The sequence below is a fragment of the Microcebus murinus genome, chromosome 12 (genome assembly GCF_040939455.1).
Source record: "Microcebus murinus isolate Inina chromosome 12, M.murinus_Inina_mat1.0, whole genome shotgun sequence".
Taxonomy (NCBI): Eukaryota; Metazoa; Chordata; class Mammalia; order Primates; family Cheirogaleidae; genus Microcebus; species Microcebus murinus.
The window spans coordinates 90521650-90540544 of NC_134115.1; the positions used below are offsets into that span (position 1 = coordinate 90521650).

Sequence of the window (18895 nt, forward strand, 5' to 3'; positions counted from 1 at the left end):
CGGCGGGGTCCTTCCTGGCTCGGCGGCGCTCGGGCCCTGAGGGGAGAAAGCCGCCGCGGAGGGCGCTGGGGGTGGCGGCGGCCGTGCGGGAGGTGGCCGTGGAACGGCGGCGGGGGCTTGGCGAGCCCGGGGACCCGACCTCTGCACCTGAGGGAAGATGAACACGGCCAGCAAGGCCCGGGTAGGGCCCGCGGCTGACGGGCCTGCGCTGCCCGGGGAGGAAGAGGGCGAGGGGGGCGGCGAGGCGGGCGGGAAGGAGCGGGCGGCGGACGCGGCCCCCGGGCCCAGCGCCGCGTTCCGCCTCATGGTGACTCGGCGGGAGCCGGCCGTGAAGCTGCAATACGCGGTCAGCGGCCTGGAGCCACTGGCCTGGTCGGAGGACCACCGCGTGTCTGTGTCCACCGCCCGCAGCATCGCTGTGCTGGAACTCATCTGCGACGTGCACAACCCAGGCCAGGACCTGGTTATCCACCGCACCTCGGTGCCTGCCCCTCTCAACAGCTGCCTCCTCAAAGTGAGTCTTCCCCTGGCCCCAGCTCTGGGATCTCCTCCTGCCTCCTTCCCGCGGCCGCGTCACCTGTCCCAGGAGAATCCCGGCCCGCACTTGGTTTGGGGATTCCCCTCACTCCCAGCGCTTCGGGGTTACTGGGCGGCCAGGGTTGCCGCAGCTTAAAAGCCTCACAGTTGTTTGCGCCCTGTTCTGTGGATCACATCCCCTCTCTGCAACACTCTCACACACCTAAGGGTACCCCCAGAGCCGAATCCCGCCAACTCTTAATTTGCCTCTGGGTCTGGCGGGTAGCTGGAGCAGATTTCTCTGTGAGGTGCTGAGACTCCACCCCCTGTTGACCCACCCCCAGACCTGCTTCTACGGTTGCTCCTATTGTCTGGGGCCGACTTTCTGAGGCCCTTGGCTGGCTTTGTTTACTGTGTTGTTCCCTCCTCTCAGGCCTCTTTTGCTTTGGAGAAGAAAAATTGGCCTTCTTCATTGTCTTAACTATTTCAGCGTCTCTATTATGAATGGTCCTTGCTTCTCACCTTGGGCAGATGGGTAAATACTGGATCTTGAGGTTTGTACTTGGGGTTCTCTTTGCTAGCTATACATCTTTGGGAGGCAGAATGAAAGTGAAGCCTCTAGAAGCAAGGGCAGTTCTTAAACTTCGAGTCCAAGGTCTCTGTAAATTTAGTGCTTTCAGTTTTATATAAGCTAAGTTTGTCTTCAGAACTTTAGGATTTCTAAAGTTTTACTGTTTTAATATCACCATTTTCAAATTTGGTTTTTTAAAGGAGTAAGCCATAGCGTTCATTTTAGTTGCTTGTAAGTATAAAAACTTTCCATGTATCCTTTATGGATCTCTGTGCTTATATGTGATCTGTCAAAAGAGTATATTCATTCACTTAACAGATATTTGAACATCGTTATGTATTAGGTGCTGACCTAGGTTCTGGAAATGAAGTGGTGTACCAAACAAAGCCTCTGCCCTCATGAAGCTTACATTGTTTGGCAATGTAACATCAGATAGTGAGTGATAAGCACTGTGAAGATAAGTGTCTGTATACAGACGACATGTTTGTATGATAGTAAAGTTTTTCTAAACTCTTACTCATTTAAAATATGACTCATTTTAAATGTGAGTCATCTGTAGCTAGGGTGCAGCTAACCCTCATCCCTTTTTAGCATACTTCAAGTTTCAAACAGAGAACTTGATGTTGAATTGGATCATTTGTAAATTTTTATGACTAAGCCCTCTGAGATCATCTTGAAGATGATATGAACAGATTTTTTCAGCTATAAACAAATCAGGTAGACAGATGCTGGCAATCCTATGAAATTGAGGTACGCAGGAAAGAGACAAAAGAAAGGTTTTAAAAGGTAGATCCTCTAGGCCGGGCGCGGTGGCTCACGCCTGTAATCCTAGCTCTCTGGGAGGCCCAGGCGGGCGGATTGCTCGAGGTCAGGAGTTCGAAACCAGCCTGAGCAAGAGCGAGACCTCGTCTGTACTATAAATAGAAAGAAATTAATTGACCAACTAATATATATAAAAAAAAAATAGCCGGGCATGGTGGCACATGCCTGTAGTCCCAGCTACTCGGGAGGCTGAGGCAGAAGGATTGCTTGAGCCCAGGAGTTTGAGGTTGCTGTGAGCGAGGCTGATGCCACGGCACTCACTCTAGCCTAGGCAACAAAGCGAGACTCTGTCTCAAAAAAAAAAAAAAAAAAAAGGTAGATCCTCTGCTGAAAAGTAACTTAACTATTTCTGAAGATACTTATATGTATATCAACTAGAAAACAAGTATATGTGTCTGTATGGTAGAGATTGAATACTTTTTTATATACTTTTTTGCATTTCCAGATTTTTTTAATTTTTTTTAAATTTTGAGACAGAATCTCACTCTGTTGCCCAGGCTAGAGTCCTGTGGCGTCACCCTACCTCACAACAACTTCAGACTCCTGGGCTCAAGCAATCCTCCTGCCTCAGGCTCCCAAGTAGCTGGGACTACAGGCATATGCCGCTATGCCAGGCTAATTTTTTCTATATATTTTTAGTTGGCTAACTAATTTCTTTCTATTTATAGTAGAGATGGGGTCTCACTCTTGCTCAGGCTGGTTTCGAACTCCTGACCTTGAGCAATCCACCTGCCTCTGCCTCCCAGAGTGCTAGGATTATAGGCGTGAGCCACCGCCCTGCCTGAGATTGAATACTTTATCAGAGAGGAGTTAAAGGGAGAATAGTGAGGGACGGCATTTTTATCAGAGTAGATCATCTGGTGGTAAATCTGCAGCAGTCCTAAAAGAAGGTAGTGTTTGGTTTGTAAGGGAGGGAGGGAGGAAAGGGCCTTGTAGGTGGCAGGAATGAGGCATCCATCTCATGTGTGTACATATTTAAGACATGAACATAATTTGCTATTGTTTGTGAAGTGGTGGATTAATAGATGACCTCAAGTAGCTCTTCTAGGAAGTCAGAGAAGATAATGTGAGGCCAATTTGGGAACTTTGAAGGTCAGTCTGAGGAAGTTGGGTTCAATGTAGGAAGCCCTATGGTGCTATTACAGTTTCATGAGCATAGAGTGACCTGGTATGGTTCAAGAATGTGAATCTGACTGGAATAGAGGCAAGAAGATGATTATTTGGATCAGTATAAAATAGGGTTTAAGAGATTGGGATTTGGCATAAGATGGCAAAATAAGCCTATCAATAAGGGAGGAGGTAATAAAACCTTGTTTAGGCTTTTTGGAAGGTTATATTAAAAACATACAATCACTAAGCACATTGCCTGGCACATACATTGTAAATACTCGAGGTAAAAAGATAATGTAGTCATATGTGTATGAAGGAGTAAGAGTTTGGATTAATATGGGTGTGGACATAAAGATTACCCCTAGCATTCTGATAAAAATTTGTCATTTTGCCACATTTGATGTTTGCCACAACTGTCTAGCAACAGGAAATCCTTATATGACCCTCTTATAGTTGACAAATAACTTGTGTGAAATTGATTAGTGATATCTTCCCTTCTGTACCATTTTTCAATACACATATCACATAAACCATCAATCATTTAGCAGTCCTATTACACTAGGACTGCCTAGTGAATGAGTGCTGCAATTCTAAGAGGCCTGTGTGGTATAAAACTGTTGCAATAGTAGGAATGTAAAGAAGTCTGTATCAGTACTTTGATGGCTCCACCCATTGACAGTCCTTGGGGCTTTACATCTGCTTAGTACTGTCCAGCTTGCCTTTGCTCGCACCTAAACGGTGGACAATCTACAGTATAGATCACACCTTTAGTACGTAGCACTACTAGAAAGCTTGTTGCTCAACCCCTTTGAAACTTCTGTTCTATGATTCTGTTAGATTATGAATTTTCTACAGTTTATAATATTTGAAGCATTAATTATCAGCTATATTTGAAAGTTAGTGACAATTTTTCTTCCCATGGGACTACTCATTTAGTGAGTCATCTAATTGTGTATAGTTCCAAAATCTGATAATACTTGTGAACCTAATATTATATGTTGTGCATCAACTGTTAGGAGCCTTAGGAAAGCATTGACTTCGTCATGTGCATTAAGTTAATTTTGACTATTGCCTGTCTTGAGAATCACATTCCCTGCCTTCAAGAAGTTTATTGTCCAAAAGCTTTAAGTCAGTATTTATCAGGTGCTTACAAAGTACCTGGTTATTATTAATAGCAGCGTAAGTGGTCATCTGGAAACTGGGTAGTGTACAATTAAGTAATTGGCCGTGGGTAGGCCTCTGGGAGCAGGTCTTTTAAGTGATATGCTCCTTGGGCATCTGCGTGTTTGTTTTAATTTGTTAACAAGGTTTGTGACAGGAAGAGTTGGAGTAAGGTGCAGTGTAGTAGGCTAACTTGAATATTTTAGACATTTCTACACAAAACCATAAGGCTTTTCCCCACCAGTCAAGATCTGTGCTGTTCTCCATCCTATCAAGAATTCTTCCTGCAGTGAATGGGACCAAGGGTTGCTTGAGCTTCCTTTATTTCATACTGTGCTGCTGTTTTGGGTTACCAGTCCTATAAGTTGACTTCTGGTTCTGCAGTAGCTTTTATTTGCAGTAAATTTAACCTTTTCTAAGGATTGTTACTCAGTTTATAGTATTAAAGGATTTGGTGAAAAATTTTATATCTACCCTTCATTTGTTGGACAACTTTATGTCTACCTTGCATTTTACGTACTTTTATTAGGTCTCATTAACATTTCTTTAATTATCAGAGAATATTAATAATGCTCATAATAACATTTATTGAGCACTTAATATAAGCTTTACATATATAGACTTATTTAACTTTCCCAACTCTATGGGACATGTATTATTTTTTTTTATAAGTGAGGAAATTAAGGCCAGAAGGTTTAAGTAATTTGCTTGTAGTCCCAGAGCTAGTATGTAATAGAGCCAGCACTTGAACCCAGGTAGTCTGCAGGTAGTCTGGTGACATGATAGCACAGATTTTCAATTATGATGCTTTGTTTCATTATGTCATATTTCAAATTTTTCTATCCATAGAAAACTCTGGCATTTGGTTAGCATTATTTTATTTTCAAGTTAGCAATCCACACCTTATTTAATTGGAATTTCCAGTCTGCGTTTCTTCAGCAGGTCCACAGTGTATCTAAGAGTCACTTTTTTTTTTAATAGATATGGGACCTCACTCTGTTGCCCAGGCTGGAGTGCAGTGGCACAGTCATATACCTCACTACAGCCTTGAACTCCTGGGCTCAAGTGATCCTTCTGCCTCAGCCTCCCAAGTAACTAGAACTATAAGTGTAAGCCACTGCACCCAGCTCATCCAAAAGACTGTCTTAACAGCCTTTCTAAAATCAAGATATACTGCCTAAAACACCATTCTCAGAGTATTCTTTAGTATTATACAGGTTAACAACTCTCTAAAAAGGTTCACTGTTTAAAAAAACAAGTTTGGCTAACTCTGGTTAAACACCTCTACAGTAGTTTCCTGGCCAAGGCATTTAGTGTGCTCTCGTGACTTTGCAAGGGGGAATGATGTACGATTTATAGTATTTCCCAAACCGTGTTTGGCACATAACTCTTTTTTCAAAGGACAATTTAAGGAAATAGTGTTATATGAAACACTCTTTAGGAAAAATTAGTACTTTTATTCATTTTGTGTACAACATTGTATCTACCTTTCATTTTATATGTTTATTTATAATGTCATCTAGCAGTTTTAACAGAAAAGAGAGTAAGATTAGATTATTCCAGTTATCCTTTATTCGTTTCTAATGATTACTGCTGTCTATACAAACCATTCATGTGTTAATACATTGAGGAATTTTAGGCTTAATGGTCTGTAGTTTTTGTTACCTATTTACTACGTAGGGGATAGTTTTAAACTATTTGTTGCACTCTAATTTTCTAACACATTCCCAGTTGTCTAAGCTTTATCTGGGATGTAGTTAGTGGTTCTGAATTAATATCTTCCAAGTTCTTTCTGTATAATTCCTCTGGGCTTGGAAACTTAAACTCATTTAAAGTAGCTTTTATTATATCCATGTGTGTCTTAGGCTTGAATTCCCTTTTAATCACGTTCTACCCTTTTCAGTTTGAAGATCAGCCTCTATGAAAAAGGAGATTGACACTAAAAAGGAATTGAGAGATTCTGCTTTCTCTTTCTTTTATCTGTTTCTGTAAAGACAGTGGATCAAGTCTTCAAAACTGGTTCCAATGTAACAGAAAACATCTTTTGGTTGACCTCTGCTCTTTTTTGGCTTTAGCCTTCCTGGCTATTTTTTTTTTTTTAATGGCTCTGGACTACTTTCTTTTGATCATTTTTTGAAGATTCACCATCATACAGCTAGGCACTGTTGATACTATGTTTTGAATTTGGAGGAGGAGAAATGAGTGAAAGCTAAAATGACCTCAAAAGGCTTCATAGAGAGAATTTGACCTGGTAGGATGGATGGGATTTAGATGGGAAGAAGGATTAGGCAAGGGAACCAGGGAAAGCAGAATTGGGAATGTTCAAGACCAGCAAATACAGTAGTCTAATTAGAGCAGACGTTATTCTGTAGAAACAGTAGGCAAAGCAGTTGAAGTTGACTCTCAGCATAAATTATGAATGAAATTTCAGATAAAAAAAACCTAAAGCTGGCATTTATATTGCAACAGTATTATGAAAATCCAAATATCAATTCTATCAAAGATGTATATAATACATATTTTTCATAAATTCTTAACACCTTTATTGTTTTGAGACTAGCTCAGCTAAGTGCTTTATTGACTTTTTAAGAATTGAGTATATTTCTATTGCTTGTGTTAATTCTAAGATTATGGGAACTGGGCTATTAATAATGACAACATGTTTTCTGGCCCTTAAAAGAATGCTGTCTCCTTGAGTATGTACTGAATTTGTTTTTAGGCATGTACTTGATCTTTGAAATACATGTTATGCCAGAATTAACAGAGTTGATACAAAATTATTGTATGTATCAATGTGAATCAGTTAATACAGATAAATATTTATCTGATAGTTTTTATATCTCTTATTTTCAGGTTGGCTCAAAAACAGAAGTCGCTGAGTGCAAGGAGAGATTTGCTTCCTCTAAGGACCCCACAATCAGTCAGACTTTCATGTTAGATAGGGTGTTCAACCCTGACGGGAAGGCTTTGCCACCAATGAGAGGATTCAAATACACTAGCTGGTCCCCCATGGGTTGTGATGCTAATGGCAGGTGCCTGTTGGCAGCACTGACCATGGACAATCGCTTGACCATCCAAGCCAACCTCAATAGACTACAGTGGGTCCAGCTGGTTGATCTGACTGAGATTTATGGAGAACGTCTTTATGAGACCAATTACAGGCTCTCTAAAAATGAAGCCCCAGAAGGAAATCTTGGGGATTTTGCCGAGTTTCAGAGGAGACACAGCATGCAGACCCCGGTGAGAATGGAGTGGTCGGGCATCTGTACTACTCAGCAGGTCAAGCATAACAACGAATGTCGGGACGTCGGCAGTGTGCTCCTGGCTGTCCTCTTTGAAAATGGTAATATTGCCGTGTGGCAGTTTCAGCTACCCTTTGTAGGAAAGGAATCCATCTCTTCATGCAACACAATTGAGTCAGGAATCAGCTCTCCTAGTGTTTTATTTTGGTGGGAATATGAGCACAATAATCGGAAAATGAGTGGCCTTATTGTGGGGAGTGCTTTTGGACCCGTAAAAATTCTTCCTGTCAATCTCAAAGCAGTCAAAGGCTATTTCACTTTAAGGCAGCCTGTTGTCTTGTGGAAAGAAATGGACCAGTTGCCTGTGCACAGCATCAAATGTGTGCCACTTTATCACCCTTACCAGAAGTGTAGTTGTAGCTTAGTGGTGGCTGCCAGAGGCTCCTATGTGTTTTGGTGTCTTCTTCTGATCTCCAAAGCAGGGTTGAATGTTCACAATTCCCATGTCACAGGTCTTCACTCCCTGCCGATTGTCTCCATGACTGCAGACAAACAGAATGGAACAGTCTATACTTGTTCCAGTGATGGCAAAGTGAGGCAGTTGATTCCCATTTTCACAGATGTTGCATTAAAGTTTGAACACCAGTTGATTAAACTCTCGGATGTGTTTGGCTCGGTGAGGACTCACGGGATAGCAGTGAGCCCCTGTGGTGCGTATCTAGCCATCATTACCACTGAGGGCATGGTCAATGGTCTGCATCCCGTTAACAAAAACTACCAGGTTCAGTTTGTTACTCTCAAAACCTTTGAAGAGGCGGCTGCTCAGCTCCTGGAGTCTTCAGTTCAGAATCTTTTTAAGCAGGTAGATTTAATAGACCTAGTACGCTGGAAGATTTTAAGAGATAAACATATCCCTCAATTTTTACAAGAAGCTTTGGAAAAAAAGATTGAAAGCGGTGGAGTCACCTATTTTTGGCGTTTTAAGCTTTTCCTCCTGAGGATTTTATATCAGTCAATGCAGAAGACCCCTTCGGAAGCTTTGTGGAAACCCACCCACGAGGACTCAAAGATCTTACTAGTTGACTCACCTGGCATGGGCAATGCCGAGGATGAGCAGCAAGAAGAAGGCACTTCTTCCAAACAGGTGACTAAGCAGGAGAGGAGCAAAGATGGCGATGCTGAGGAGGCTGCTGATGACTCACTCCCCCAGACTGGAGATGTCGGAGGCCGTGAGCCAATGGAGGAGAAACTTCTAGAAATCCAAGGGAAGATTGAAGCTGTGGAGATGCACTTGACCAGGGAACACATGAAGCGTGTCTTAGGAGAAGTGTATTTGCACACCTGGATCACAGAAAACACTAGCATTCCGACGAGAGGACTCTGTAACTTTTTAATGTCTGACGAAGAGTATGATGACAGAACAGCACGGGTAGGTGTTTATTAAGAGAAACTCTGAAACTGTGAAAAATCTGTTTTCTTCATGAGGAGGAAATGACCTAAATGGAATTCCTAAGGTCAAGCTTTTGGTTTGACCTTTTTTTAGATAAACGATTAGCGTGAGGTACAGGGGAATAATGGAAAACATGGATTAATGTGCAGGACACAGTCATAGTGCATGAAGAATATTTTTATTCTTCCTCACCCTGTGGCCTTGATTGATATGTAGGATTTGCCAGATGAGTTTTGGCTGGGAGTTAGCTCCAGGAGGCTGCATTTAGCAGAGCAGTATTTGATGGGGAGTCACGGCAGAGGAAATACAGTACCCATGTTCCCTACCCTTGTTTTACAAAAGTGTTGGAGGGGAAAAGGGGATGGGAGTATATGTTTTCCATTTAGAAGGACTTAAGAAGGTCTTCTGGTTTAGTCATGAGGGCATATAAATAAATTATTACTTAGATCTCATTTTTACAAAAACTGGGCATAATCTTTATTTTAGTGTTGGAACAATCTTACAGTGTTGTCCAAAATATATTCCATAGAATTTAAGCTTCCTCACAGAACACTAGGGTTCTGTGCTTGGGGCAGCACACATACTCTGTACTCCTCTTAAAGGTTCCCAGAGGATGCTTTCATTCTAAGGGTTCTGAGAATTCCTACAGAAAAGAAACCATAACCTTTGTGTTATGATTTGATCAGGGGATCTTTCTTGCAGCTAACAGCTGTTAAAATCCTGAAGAACTTATGTTCCGAAGAACATACTGTATACTAAAATATTCAAAACCAGAAAAGTGTGTGTTCCTTCTTTGAAAATTGATGCTTATTCTCATTGCCTAAAGTCTTATTTAAAATATTAATTGAAGGCAATAAATTCAACTATCTTCATTCCTACTGTTGCATTTTCTTACTGGAAAGAGAGAGAGCGTGTGTGTGTACCCCTGAAATTATTGCTCATAGAATGTTTACAATGATCTTAAGAGTAGTTAAGAGATAATGTTCATGTAACTGACTTCTTTAAAAGTCAACTTACAGGTGTTGTTTCCCTGTGTTCTAAAGTGTCTAGGAGAGTATTATGGTTATCACTGTGTGCCATGGGACCTAGTTAGGGTAGATGAAAAATTAGCAAGAACGTTTTAGAAAATCAGTAATGGAAGTTGGTCTGTAATGGTTTTGTCCAGATGCTGCTTAAGCTTCGGAAGCTACATTTAACTTAGTTATGTGGTTCCAACAGAGCCAGTTTAAAAAAAAGAAGATTGTACCCTTACCCATCTATAGCAACTGAGTTTTGATTGAAAACCATGCATTTCATGTCTTAATAATCCAATAATTCAATTCATAAACTGAAGACCTTTTTAACCTAGGATATTGATTTACTTGTAGTTATAAATTACTTCCAAGATTCTTGCCTTCTCAACCTTTCTTTTGTCATCACCTCCCCCTGGAGCATTTTCAAATATTTTTTCTAATTGCCCCTGCCCATGGAGTTTTAATGCCACATATATATTTTGTATATCTGTTTATGTATTGTATGTATATCTGTGTTTTATACATAACAAAAAGTAGGAATGTTTTGGCCCCAAAGAACCAATATTTGCTGCCTTGGGAGAACTATCACTCCCACTAAGAATGCATGAGTCAGATTAACACAGTTGGACTTGCATGATCCAAGCTACTGAGAGGGAATGGGAGCAGTCCTTCCTAGTGTAAAATTTAGGTATATCTACTGGAGGAATTGTGAGTAGCTTTTGTCACTGTTCACCCTATCAGGATGTTTGGACTGTCTGGAAAGGGGGTGGGGTGGCTTACCTTTGCTGTAAGGAACTAAAAATTAGAAATCTTAAGGCTGAAAAATAAAAAGGCCAAAACATAATGGGATTTTTTTTTTTTTTTTTGAGACAGAGTCTCGCTTTGTTGCCCAGGCTAGAGTGAGTGCCGTGGCGTCAGCCTAGCTCACAGCAACCTCAAACTCCTGGGCTCAAGCGGTCCTCCTGCCTCAGCCTCCCGAGTAGCTGGGACTACAGGCATGCGCCACCATGCCCGGCTAATTTTTTCTATATATATCAGTTGGCCAATTAATTTCTTTCTATTTATAGTAGAGACGGGGTCTCGCTCTTGCTCAGGCTGGTTTCGAAGTCCTGACCTCGAGCAATCCGCCCGCCTGGGCCTCCCAGAGAGCTAGGATTACAGGCGTGAGCCACCACGCCTGGCCCGTAATGGGCTTTAAATTTGCAAATTATATACAGCAGAGGTAAGGTAGCTGACACGAACTTGTGAGCCATTAAGACACCCTTTGAAACATAAGTGAACAAATTTTAGTGAATTAATCCAATATCTTGTGGATTCTGCTATGCAAGGTTAAGCAGAAAGGGATTCAAACTTTGGAGGACACTGTCTGCTAGTTAAAGATGGTTCTTGAGGGTTTGGTACCCCATACCTCCCAATGATACAGCTATTCAAGGAGATTTTTTCCCAACAAAATAATGAAGTAGACCCATGCTTTTCAGACTTTTATTTTTAAAGAGTATATATATATTTTTATTTTTTGAGACAGAGTGTCACTTTGTTGCCCAGGCTAGAGTGAGTGCCGTGGCGTCAGCCTAGCTCACAGCAACCTCAGTCTCCTGGGCTCAGCGATCCTCCTGCCTCAGCCTCCCGAGTAGCTGGGACTACAGGCATGTGCCACCATGCCCGGCTAATTTTTTTTTTTGTATATATATTTTTAGTTGGTCAATTAATTTCTTTCTATTTATAGTAGAGACGGGGTCTCGCTCAGGCTGGTTTCGAACTCCTGACCTTGAGCGATCCGCCCGCCTCGGCCTCCCAAAGTGCTAGGATTACAGGCGTGAGCCACCACGCCCGGCCTAAAGAGTATAATTTTAATAAACATAGAAAAGCAAAACTGAAGCAGAGACAAGGCCTGGAGCCTGTGCTGTCACCTCTCCCTCACTGCCATCATCCCACTCCCACAGTGGTTCTTGTTATGCCTCTGTCCTGGGGACAGTGATCTCGGATTGCAGCCTGCTGGGCTAAATTGGTAATGGGTCTTTGGGCCATCAGAAGGGGGAATTATTTTTTAATCCTGATTATATTTTTACTTTGTAAGCCTTTCTTTAAAAAGAGACATTTGTACTGTTCTACAAAGTTAGCAGTATTTTACATAATATTTTTCCTGTAGAGATTGTGCTTTTCCTTCTTAAAGTCAAAGCATTATAAATAATAGCCGAATACTTTGTCTTCTAATAGAACTCTGAAGTCCTTGTTTCAGAAGCAACTAAAACATGGCAAATCGTAAGATTTTGGTTTTCAGAACAGTTTTCCCTTAGTGGTTGTAGTCCACCCTAGTGTTTCAGGGCCCCAGAATGAGTTTGTTTCATTCAAGTTGACACAGGTTGAAGGTCTAGCTCTTTAACTTTTGAAACAGTATGATTAGCCTATGTGGACATGCAAATCTCCTGCCTCTTGTATGATACGGCATATTTTTTCACTTTTCCTTTGTGTTAGCAGGCTTTTTCTTTAGGAAGTCGGCATTGGTCACTAAACTTTGCTGATTGCTTTGTCTTACTAGGTGCTGATTGGACATATCTCAAAGAAGATGAACAAACAAACTTTCCCTGAGCACTGTAGTTTGTGTAAAGAGATCTTGCCATTCACAGATCGCAAACAGGCAGTCTGTTCCAATGGCCACATTTGGCTCCGGTAAGCCATTTTAAAAGCTCCTGCTTTTGCTCATTTTTCAGTTTTGTGTAGCACAAACCTTTGTATTTATCCCAGTTATGTGTTGCCCATGCCATTATGTTGGAGAAGTTGCTATTCTAAAGCCTGACATGGACTTTTTTATTAATATGACTAAAATAAGGTGGCCTTTAAAGGCAGTTTTTTACTGCCTAATTCCTTATTGATTTTGGTAATAGTTTTCCTTTGAAGTAGTGTTAAATTTTTAAAAAGTATTAGTACAAAGTAATACCTGTTAAAATTAATGAGTCCACATGTGTGCTTATGTGTTTCTTTTTAATTTCATAATAAAACGGAGAGATTTCCTCCTATCCCCGTAGTCTCACTGTAAGAGGTAACCTTGATGTGTCTTCATTTCGCTGGACCAATGAGCATTTGACACGCTCACTTCTTCCTGGAAGCATTTTCATCACGTGTTTTCTGAAACACACTCCCTGGTTTTCTTCCTCCTTTGACTCTTCAGTCACAGTTGTCTGTGCTGATTCTACATCTCTTGATGTCTGTCTTTGGACCTGTTTTTCTTCTCTCCACACCCTCCCTGAGTGGTCGCATATCATCTGTACACTGATGACTTAAACATAGAGCTGTGGCGTGTATCTCTCCTCCTGAGTCCAGACTTAGACATCTGACTGCCTGCTCAGTATTTCTATTTGGATGTTTAATAGACATTTCAAATTGGAATCCAATCTTTTCTTACTACCTCTTCCTCTACAGCCCTGGTCCAAGACACCATCATTTCTTGCCCAGATTATTATAACTGTAGTTATCTTCTAACTGATCTTCCTGCTTCCATTCTTGCCCTTCCAGCCTGTTCTCAGCATAGTCATGATTCTGATCCTGTTAAGACTTTTTCAGCTTATGTCACCCCTTTGCTTAAAATTCTCCAGTGGCTACCCATTTCTAATGAGTAAAGGCTAAAATCCTTTCAGTGACCTACAGACTGTGCATGGCCCCGGGCCCCCTTCTCTCTCTCATACTCCCCGACCTCATCTCCTTTATTTTTCCCTCGCTTGCTTCACTGCAAGCATGTTGGCCTCATTGTCCCTCAGGTACGTGAGGCACCCCTCCCACCTCAGGACGTCCACACTGGCCAATCCCTCTCCCTGGAGTGTTCTTCCAGCAGGTGTCCAGGTGTCCACATGCTTTCCTCAGATATCACTTTATCACTTAGGCCTTGCTGGCCATGCTACCCAAAATTGTAACGCCCTGCTGACATCCCTCTCCCTTCCTAATGGGTGCTTCCCTATTTCTTGCTTTGCTTTCCTCCTTAACGATTGTCACTATTTGATATATTTTTACTTTATCTGTTCTTCCTCTGGCATAGAAAACTCCATAAAGACAGGAACTTTTGTATTTTGTTCACAGCTATTTCTAGAACAATGCCTGGCACATGGTAGGCACTCAGTAAAATTTTAAAATTTATTTTTAACAGAAACAGGATTGTGCTACACATACCATCTTAACTTGCCAGTTCTCTTATCAAAATACCATGGACATTTTCCTACATCAGTACAGATATCATTCTTAACATCTATAGAGTTTTCCATTGTAGAGATGTTTCACTTACTGATGGATATTTGGATTTTTTCCAATTTTTATTGCTTTCCTACACTTTTATCTTGAGGTAGGGTCTCCCTATGTTGCCCAGGCTGGACTTACGCTCCTGGGCTTAAGCTATGCTCCTGTGTCAGCCTCCTGAGTAGCTGGGACTGTAGGCCTGCACCACTGCCCAGCCCCTACACTTTTTCTAATTTGATTGTTCAGACTTTTTTTTTAAGGTGGAAGCATAGGAAACTACACATTAATGTCTCCCAGATGAGTTCTTTCAGAAAAGTTATGTTCATTTTTGCTGATTAAAGTAGTGCCAAAATCTCAGTATAATTTCCCTGTGCGATAATGGGTGTTTGCTGTCATGCACATGTAGCCTTTCTTCCTATATACCCAAGTATTAATACTTACTCAAGGTAAACCTTGTGTCCCTTCCTCTGACCTCCTTTGTCTGTATTTTCTACTCCTTATTTGTTCAACTTAAAACTGTTACCTTTCTGAAAAACTTCCCTGAAGAACCCAGATACAATCTTTCCCATCTCATTGCATTCTACCTACTCTTATTTGCCTGGTCCTGGTAGGCGCTTAGTGAATAATCATTTGATGGAATTGAACTTGTGAATACTTGTTAGTGTCACTTATTTTATCTTTGATATCTGTCAGATTTTTTCCCAATGTATTGTCTGATTCTGAAAGATAGTGCTTATACCTAGTCTTAAAATACTAGCAAGAACAATTTTTAGTGTAACATATGGTCAGTTTTTTTTTAGCATCAAGAATTCAAAGTACGGTCCAAGTGTGGACAGGCTAAATTTTTTCCCAATGCTGCAGGCACAAAAAATGAAACTGCAGTCTGGATTAGAAGTTTTGTATCTTTTTGCTTAGTAACATGCCACAGCCTCTTTGCCTTTACTAAATGCGGGGTGGTGTAGGTTTGGCCAGCTTTGCACAGAGGGATGTGTTGTTGCCATGAATTTGTGAAGTATTCTTATGCTTTCACTTGGTTAATGTGTGGTTCAGAATAACTCTGTGGTGGATCTGCACAGGCCGCCTTCCCAGTGCTGGTGGAAACTGAGCAAGCCCTTTCCCTTGACAATGTGATATGTCTTCTTTCAGGTGCTTTTTAACCTACCAGTCCTGCCAGAGTTTGATATACAGAAGGTGTTTGCTCCATGACAGCATTGCCCGGCATCCAGCTCCAGAAGGTGAATACTTTCCCTGCCTTAGGAGGGTGGATGGAGCATGCTGGCCAAGTGTCAGCGCCCTAGACTAATCGCTGGAGTCACTCCACACTGCTTAGTATTGTGCCATCAGGGGCGGGCAGCAGGCTCATGCTGCTGTTCACAGTGTTATCCTGAAGCCACAACTACAAGAATTAAAACATGGTCATTGGAATATGTCATGGTAAAGTACATATGTGAGTTGAGACAGCACTTTGCTGCTCTGCCACTGCAAACAAATTATTCATTCCCAAAAAATTGAGCTTGTTTTAGATGGCACATATAGATTATATTTGAGTAAAAACTCTGCAAATGATATTGTATATACAAAGACAACAGATAACTAGCTAGAAATAAGATCATAGGAATGCAAATATCAGATTTTATCTTGAGGTTCATTAACATCACACTGTAACCCAATGAGCTAACTAGACACAAGTATATATACTTATCTATACATATTTTTGGGGAAATTTGTGGTCTTAACTGAAACAAAAACATTCTACATAAAACTACATCTTTATTTTTAATTTTTGCTCTAAAGTGGCTGAAGCTCTCTAATTCTCTGATATGTTGGCAGTTTGTGTTCTGTTTTGGCTTATTGGGAAAATTGTAATCATACACAAGAATAAAGAAAAGGCCAAGTGCAATGGCTCACACCTTTAATCCTAGTACTTTCAGAGGTTGAGGTGGGAGGATCACTTAAGGCCAGGAGTTTGAGACCAGCCTGAGCAAGAGCAACACCCCATCTCTACACAAAATAGAAAAATTAGTGGGGAGTGGTGGCATGCAGCTCTAGTCCCAGCTACCCAGGAGGCTGAGGCAGGAGGATCACTTGAGCCCAGGAGACTGTAGTGTACTATGATGAGGCCACTGCATTTCAGCCTAGGATACCAACCAAGACCCTGTCTCAAAAAAACAGAAGTATAGAAAAGAATATAAGCTCCTATGTACTCAACACTCAAATTCAAAAATTACTAACTCATGTCCCTTTCTGTTTAATTTGTACTCCCCCATGTACCTCCCTCCTACTATTGGATTATTTTGAAATATATTTTTGAGAACTTTTAAACATTTGCTGCAGTTGAGAATTGATACACCATTTAGGCAGGAAATCTGGAGAAGATGGAAACTTAGAAACAAACCTGCCCATTGACTTTTAGTTGAGCCGTTTAAAGCTTTGGGGAAGAATACGAAGCTACTGGGTCTAAAGAGAGCATTGGAGCAGAGCATTTCACAGACTGGAGGGGAGGGAGTATTGTCACATTTTTATTTCTCTTAAGTAATGGTATTTTTTTTTAAATTACTATTACCATAATTTTATGAGAGAATATTTTAACATTAACAGTGTATGAAGGATATACTCTCAGAATAAAGTGTAGTCTTTTCTTTAAATTGAATAAATTTAGCTTTATGAAACATTCATTACCCTTATTTTCCTATTTCATCACACAGCTTTGGGAAACATAAATTTAGTCCCGCCCCATTTGGGATGTCAGAACCCTGAGGGAGTGAAGTGCTTTGTCCCGGGCTGCAGAGCTGGGAGCTGAATGCCCAGCTGCAGTCCCGGTGCTCATCCCTGACTGCCTTTCCTGAAGCTCATGGTTCATGGCACTTGTCTTCTTTTCGCAGATCCTGACTGGATTAAGAGGTTACTGCAGAGCCCCTGCCCTTTCTGTGATTCTCCTGTCTTCTAAGTGTCAGTATTGGGAGGATGGAAGGGCGTGGACTCTGCTGTGGAAAACACGCTCCAGCCTGAAGAGAGGACAGGCCGGAGCAAGCCTGGCCCTCGCGAGTGCAGAGGCGGCCTTTCCGGTTGTAAAGAGGGTCCTGGGAACTCCTTTCTGAGGGGCACTCTCCATCGTTAGGGACTAAAGGATGTCCTCTGAAATGACTAAATGCAGAGAGTCGTTTGAGTTGTTTTGGGATGAACATTACCCTGGCTTCTTACCTGATGAGGAACTTGTTTTTCAAGTGTCTTAACTGAAGCAATTTGAACAAAAAGAATGTCCTGTCATTTCTAGGAACAAAATGATCTCTTCTAGACAGTTTGGATAAGGGCCCTGCTGGGGTGAATTAGGTTTTAATCCTTGCTTTCGTCTGGAACTGCTTTGTGGCTCCAAAGAGCTTAAATTACCTGGTACGTGGCTTTCGATGTACCAACAGATATTAAAAGTGTCTAAAACAACATGTGGGCTGATGTTTTTTTCTAAGTAAATATCTGTAGATCTGTATCCTGTCAATTCTTGTTTTCCATGTATATTGAAAACATTTTCCTAAAACTATATTTTTAAGAAGTTGAAGCCAAGACTAAAGTTGGTTTTAATGTGTCAAATGATCAGTTGACTATTGTAAGTTAATAATTGTGACTTTTCATTCTCTCATGTCATTCGATTTCCTGACCCAACTCCTTAATTTGTATAAAGATGTCAAATACTCCAGTTCACCTATGACACAGCCCTGCTTCAAACTTAACTGTGATAACCTAGATGAGATATTTGTACATAGAAGAAAAAAGATATTTTCTTCCTTTAGTATTAAATCAAAATGTTCTGTATTTTAAATGTTGACATTTCCAGGTGTTTCATTTAGTATTGAGGATAGGAATCTGTCTAGAGATTTCTCGAGAGAGATGAGCAGCTCAGAAGTGGAGACCATTGAGCTCTGGTGCTAAAAGGCGTGTGCAGCTCAATTGAACAGAGCCTGGGACTTTCTTCTCTCTGTGAAGGTCCTTGATATTGGGAATACAGGTATTTTTTTTTCCTGTGGGTTATTAACAGGCAATGTCAGATGTCAATTTTGTCAATTAGATTAATTGCTCTTAGAACCTAAAAGATATTCTGAAATTACAGTGTTCTTGGATTCTTAAAACAAGTGTCCTGTCATTTAGGATTATGCTAGGGGGTTATGCTAATCAGTGGGACTGTAACACACACAATGAAAGATGTTTTGTCCTCACTTTAGAAACAACATCTTAATATTGGGAAAACCCTGTAATGGTGACCTTCCACCCCTGTTGGTAGGTAGTGGAGACAAGAGCCCTTGAGAGACACTTTCAGTCTGCTCTGAAATGTCTCATTTCCTATTCAAATTGCTGTTTTGTCCCATGTTTAATTATGTATTTGCTGTAGTCTTCTGCTTATTTTTCTTGTTTTGGTGGTAATTTTGAGAATGATGTTTCTCCAGACTTTAGAGTCTAGCATGTTAAATTGATTTTCAAGAAAGAGAAGCAGGCATCATTGAAATCATGAATAACAGTTCTGAACATTGTATATTTGAAGTCCTTTTTGTGCCTGCAGCTGTTTCTTTCACTTTAAATATAACAGTAAAAATTAAGATCATGTCAAAAAAATGATTACAGTTTTAATAATCATGGCTTGCTTAATTTCACTTATTTTTTTGTTTCTAATCAGAGTCAGTAGGGATTTATTCTTACTGGGGGATTTTGTGCTGCTGCCATTTAAAACTTACATTAAGTTTTTACATAAGCAGTTGTACATTTTTGAGAAAATATAACTGTTAGTAACTAGAAAGGG

General features: G+C 40.9%; 1 protein-coding gene across 2 annotated transcripts; it reads left to right on the forward strand.

Annotated features, from left to right (window-relative positions):
- The first annotated feature begins 125 nt into the window (after positions 1–125).
- On the forward strand, positions 126–17547 carry GTF3C4 (general transcription factor IIIC subunit 4). Of its 2 annotated transcripts, XM_012744126.3 has the most exons (5): positions 126–514; positions 7034–8851; positions 12425–12555; positions 15256–15344; positions 16992–17547. In XM_012744126.3, the coding sequence occupies exons 1-5, from the start codon at positions 158–160 to the stop codon at positions 17054–17056; spliced, it is 2460 nt and encodes an 819-aa protein (XP_012599580.1). In that variant the 5' UTR covers positions 126–157; the 3' UTR covers positions 17057–17547. The 2 variants fall into 2 exon arrangements, with proteins under 2 accessions (XP_012599580.1, XP_075865260.1); XM_076009145.1 differs by lacking the exon at positions 16992–17547 and having other exon boundaries at positions 15256–16985.
- The last annotated feature ends 1348 nt before the right edge of the window (positions 17548–18895 follow it).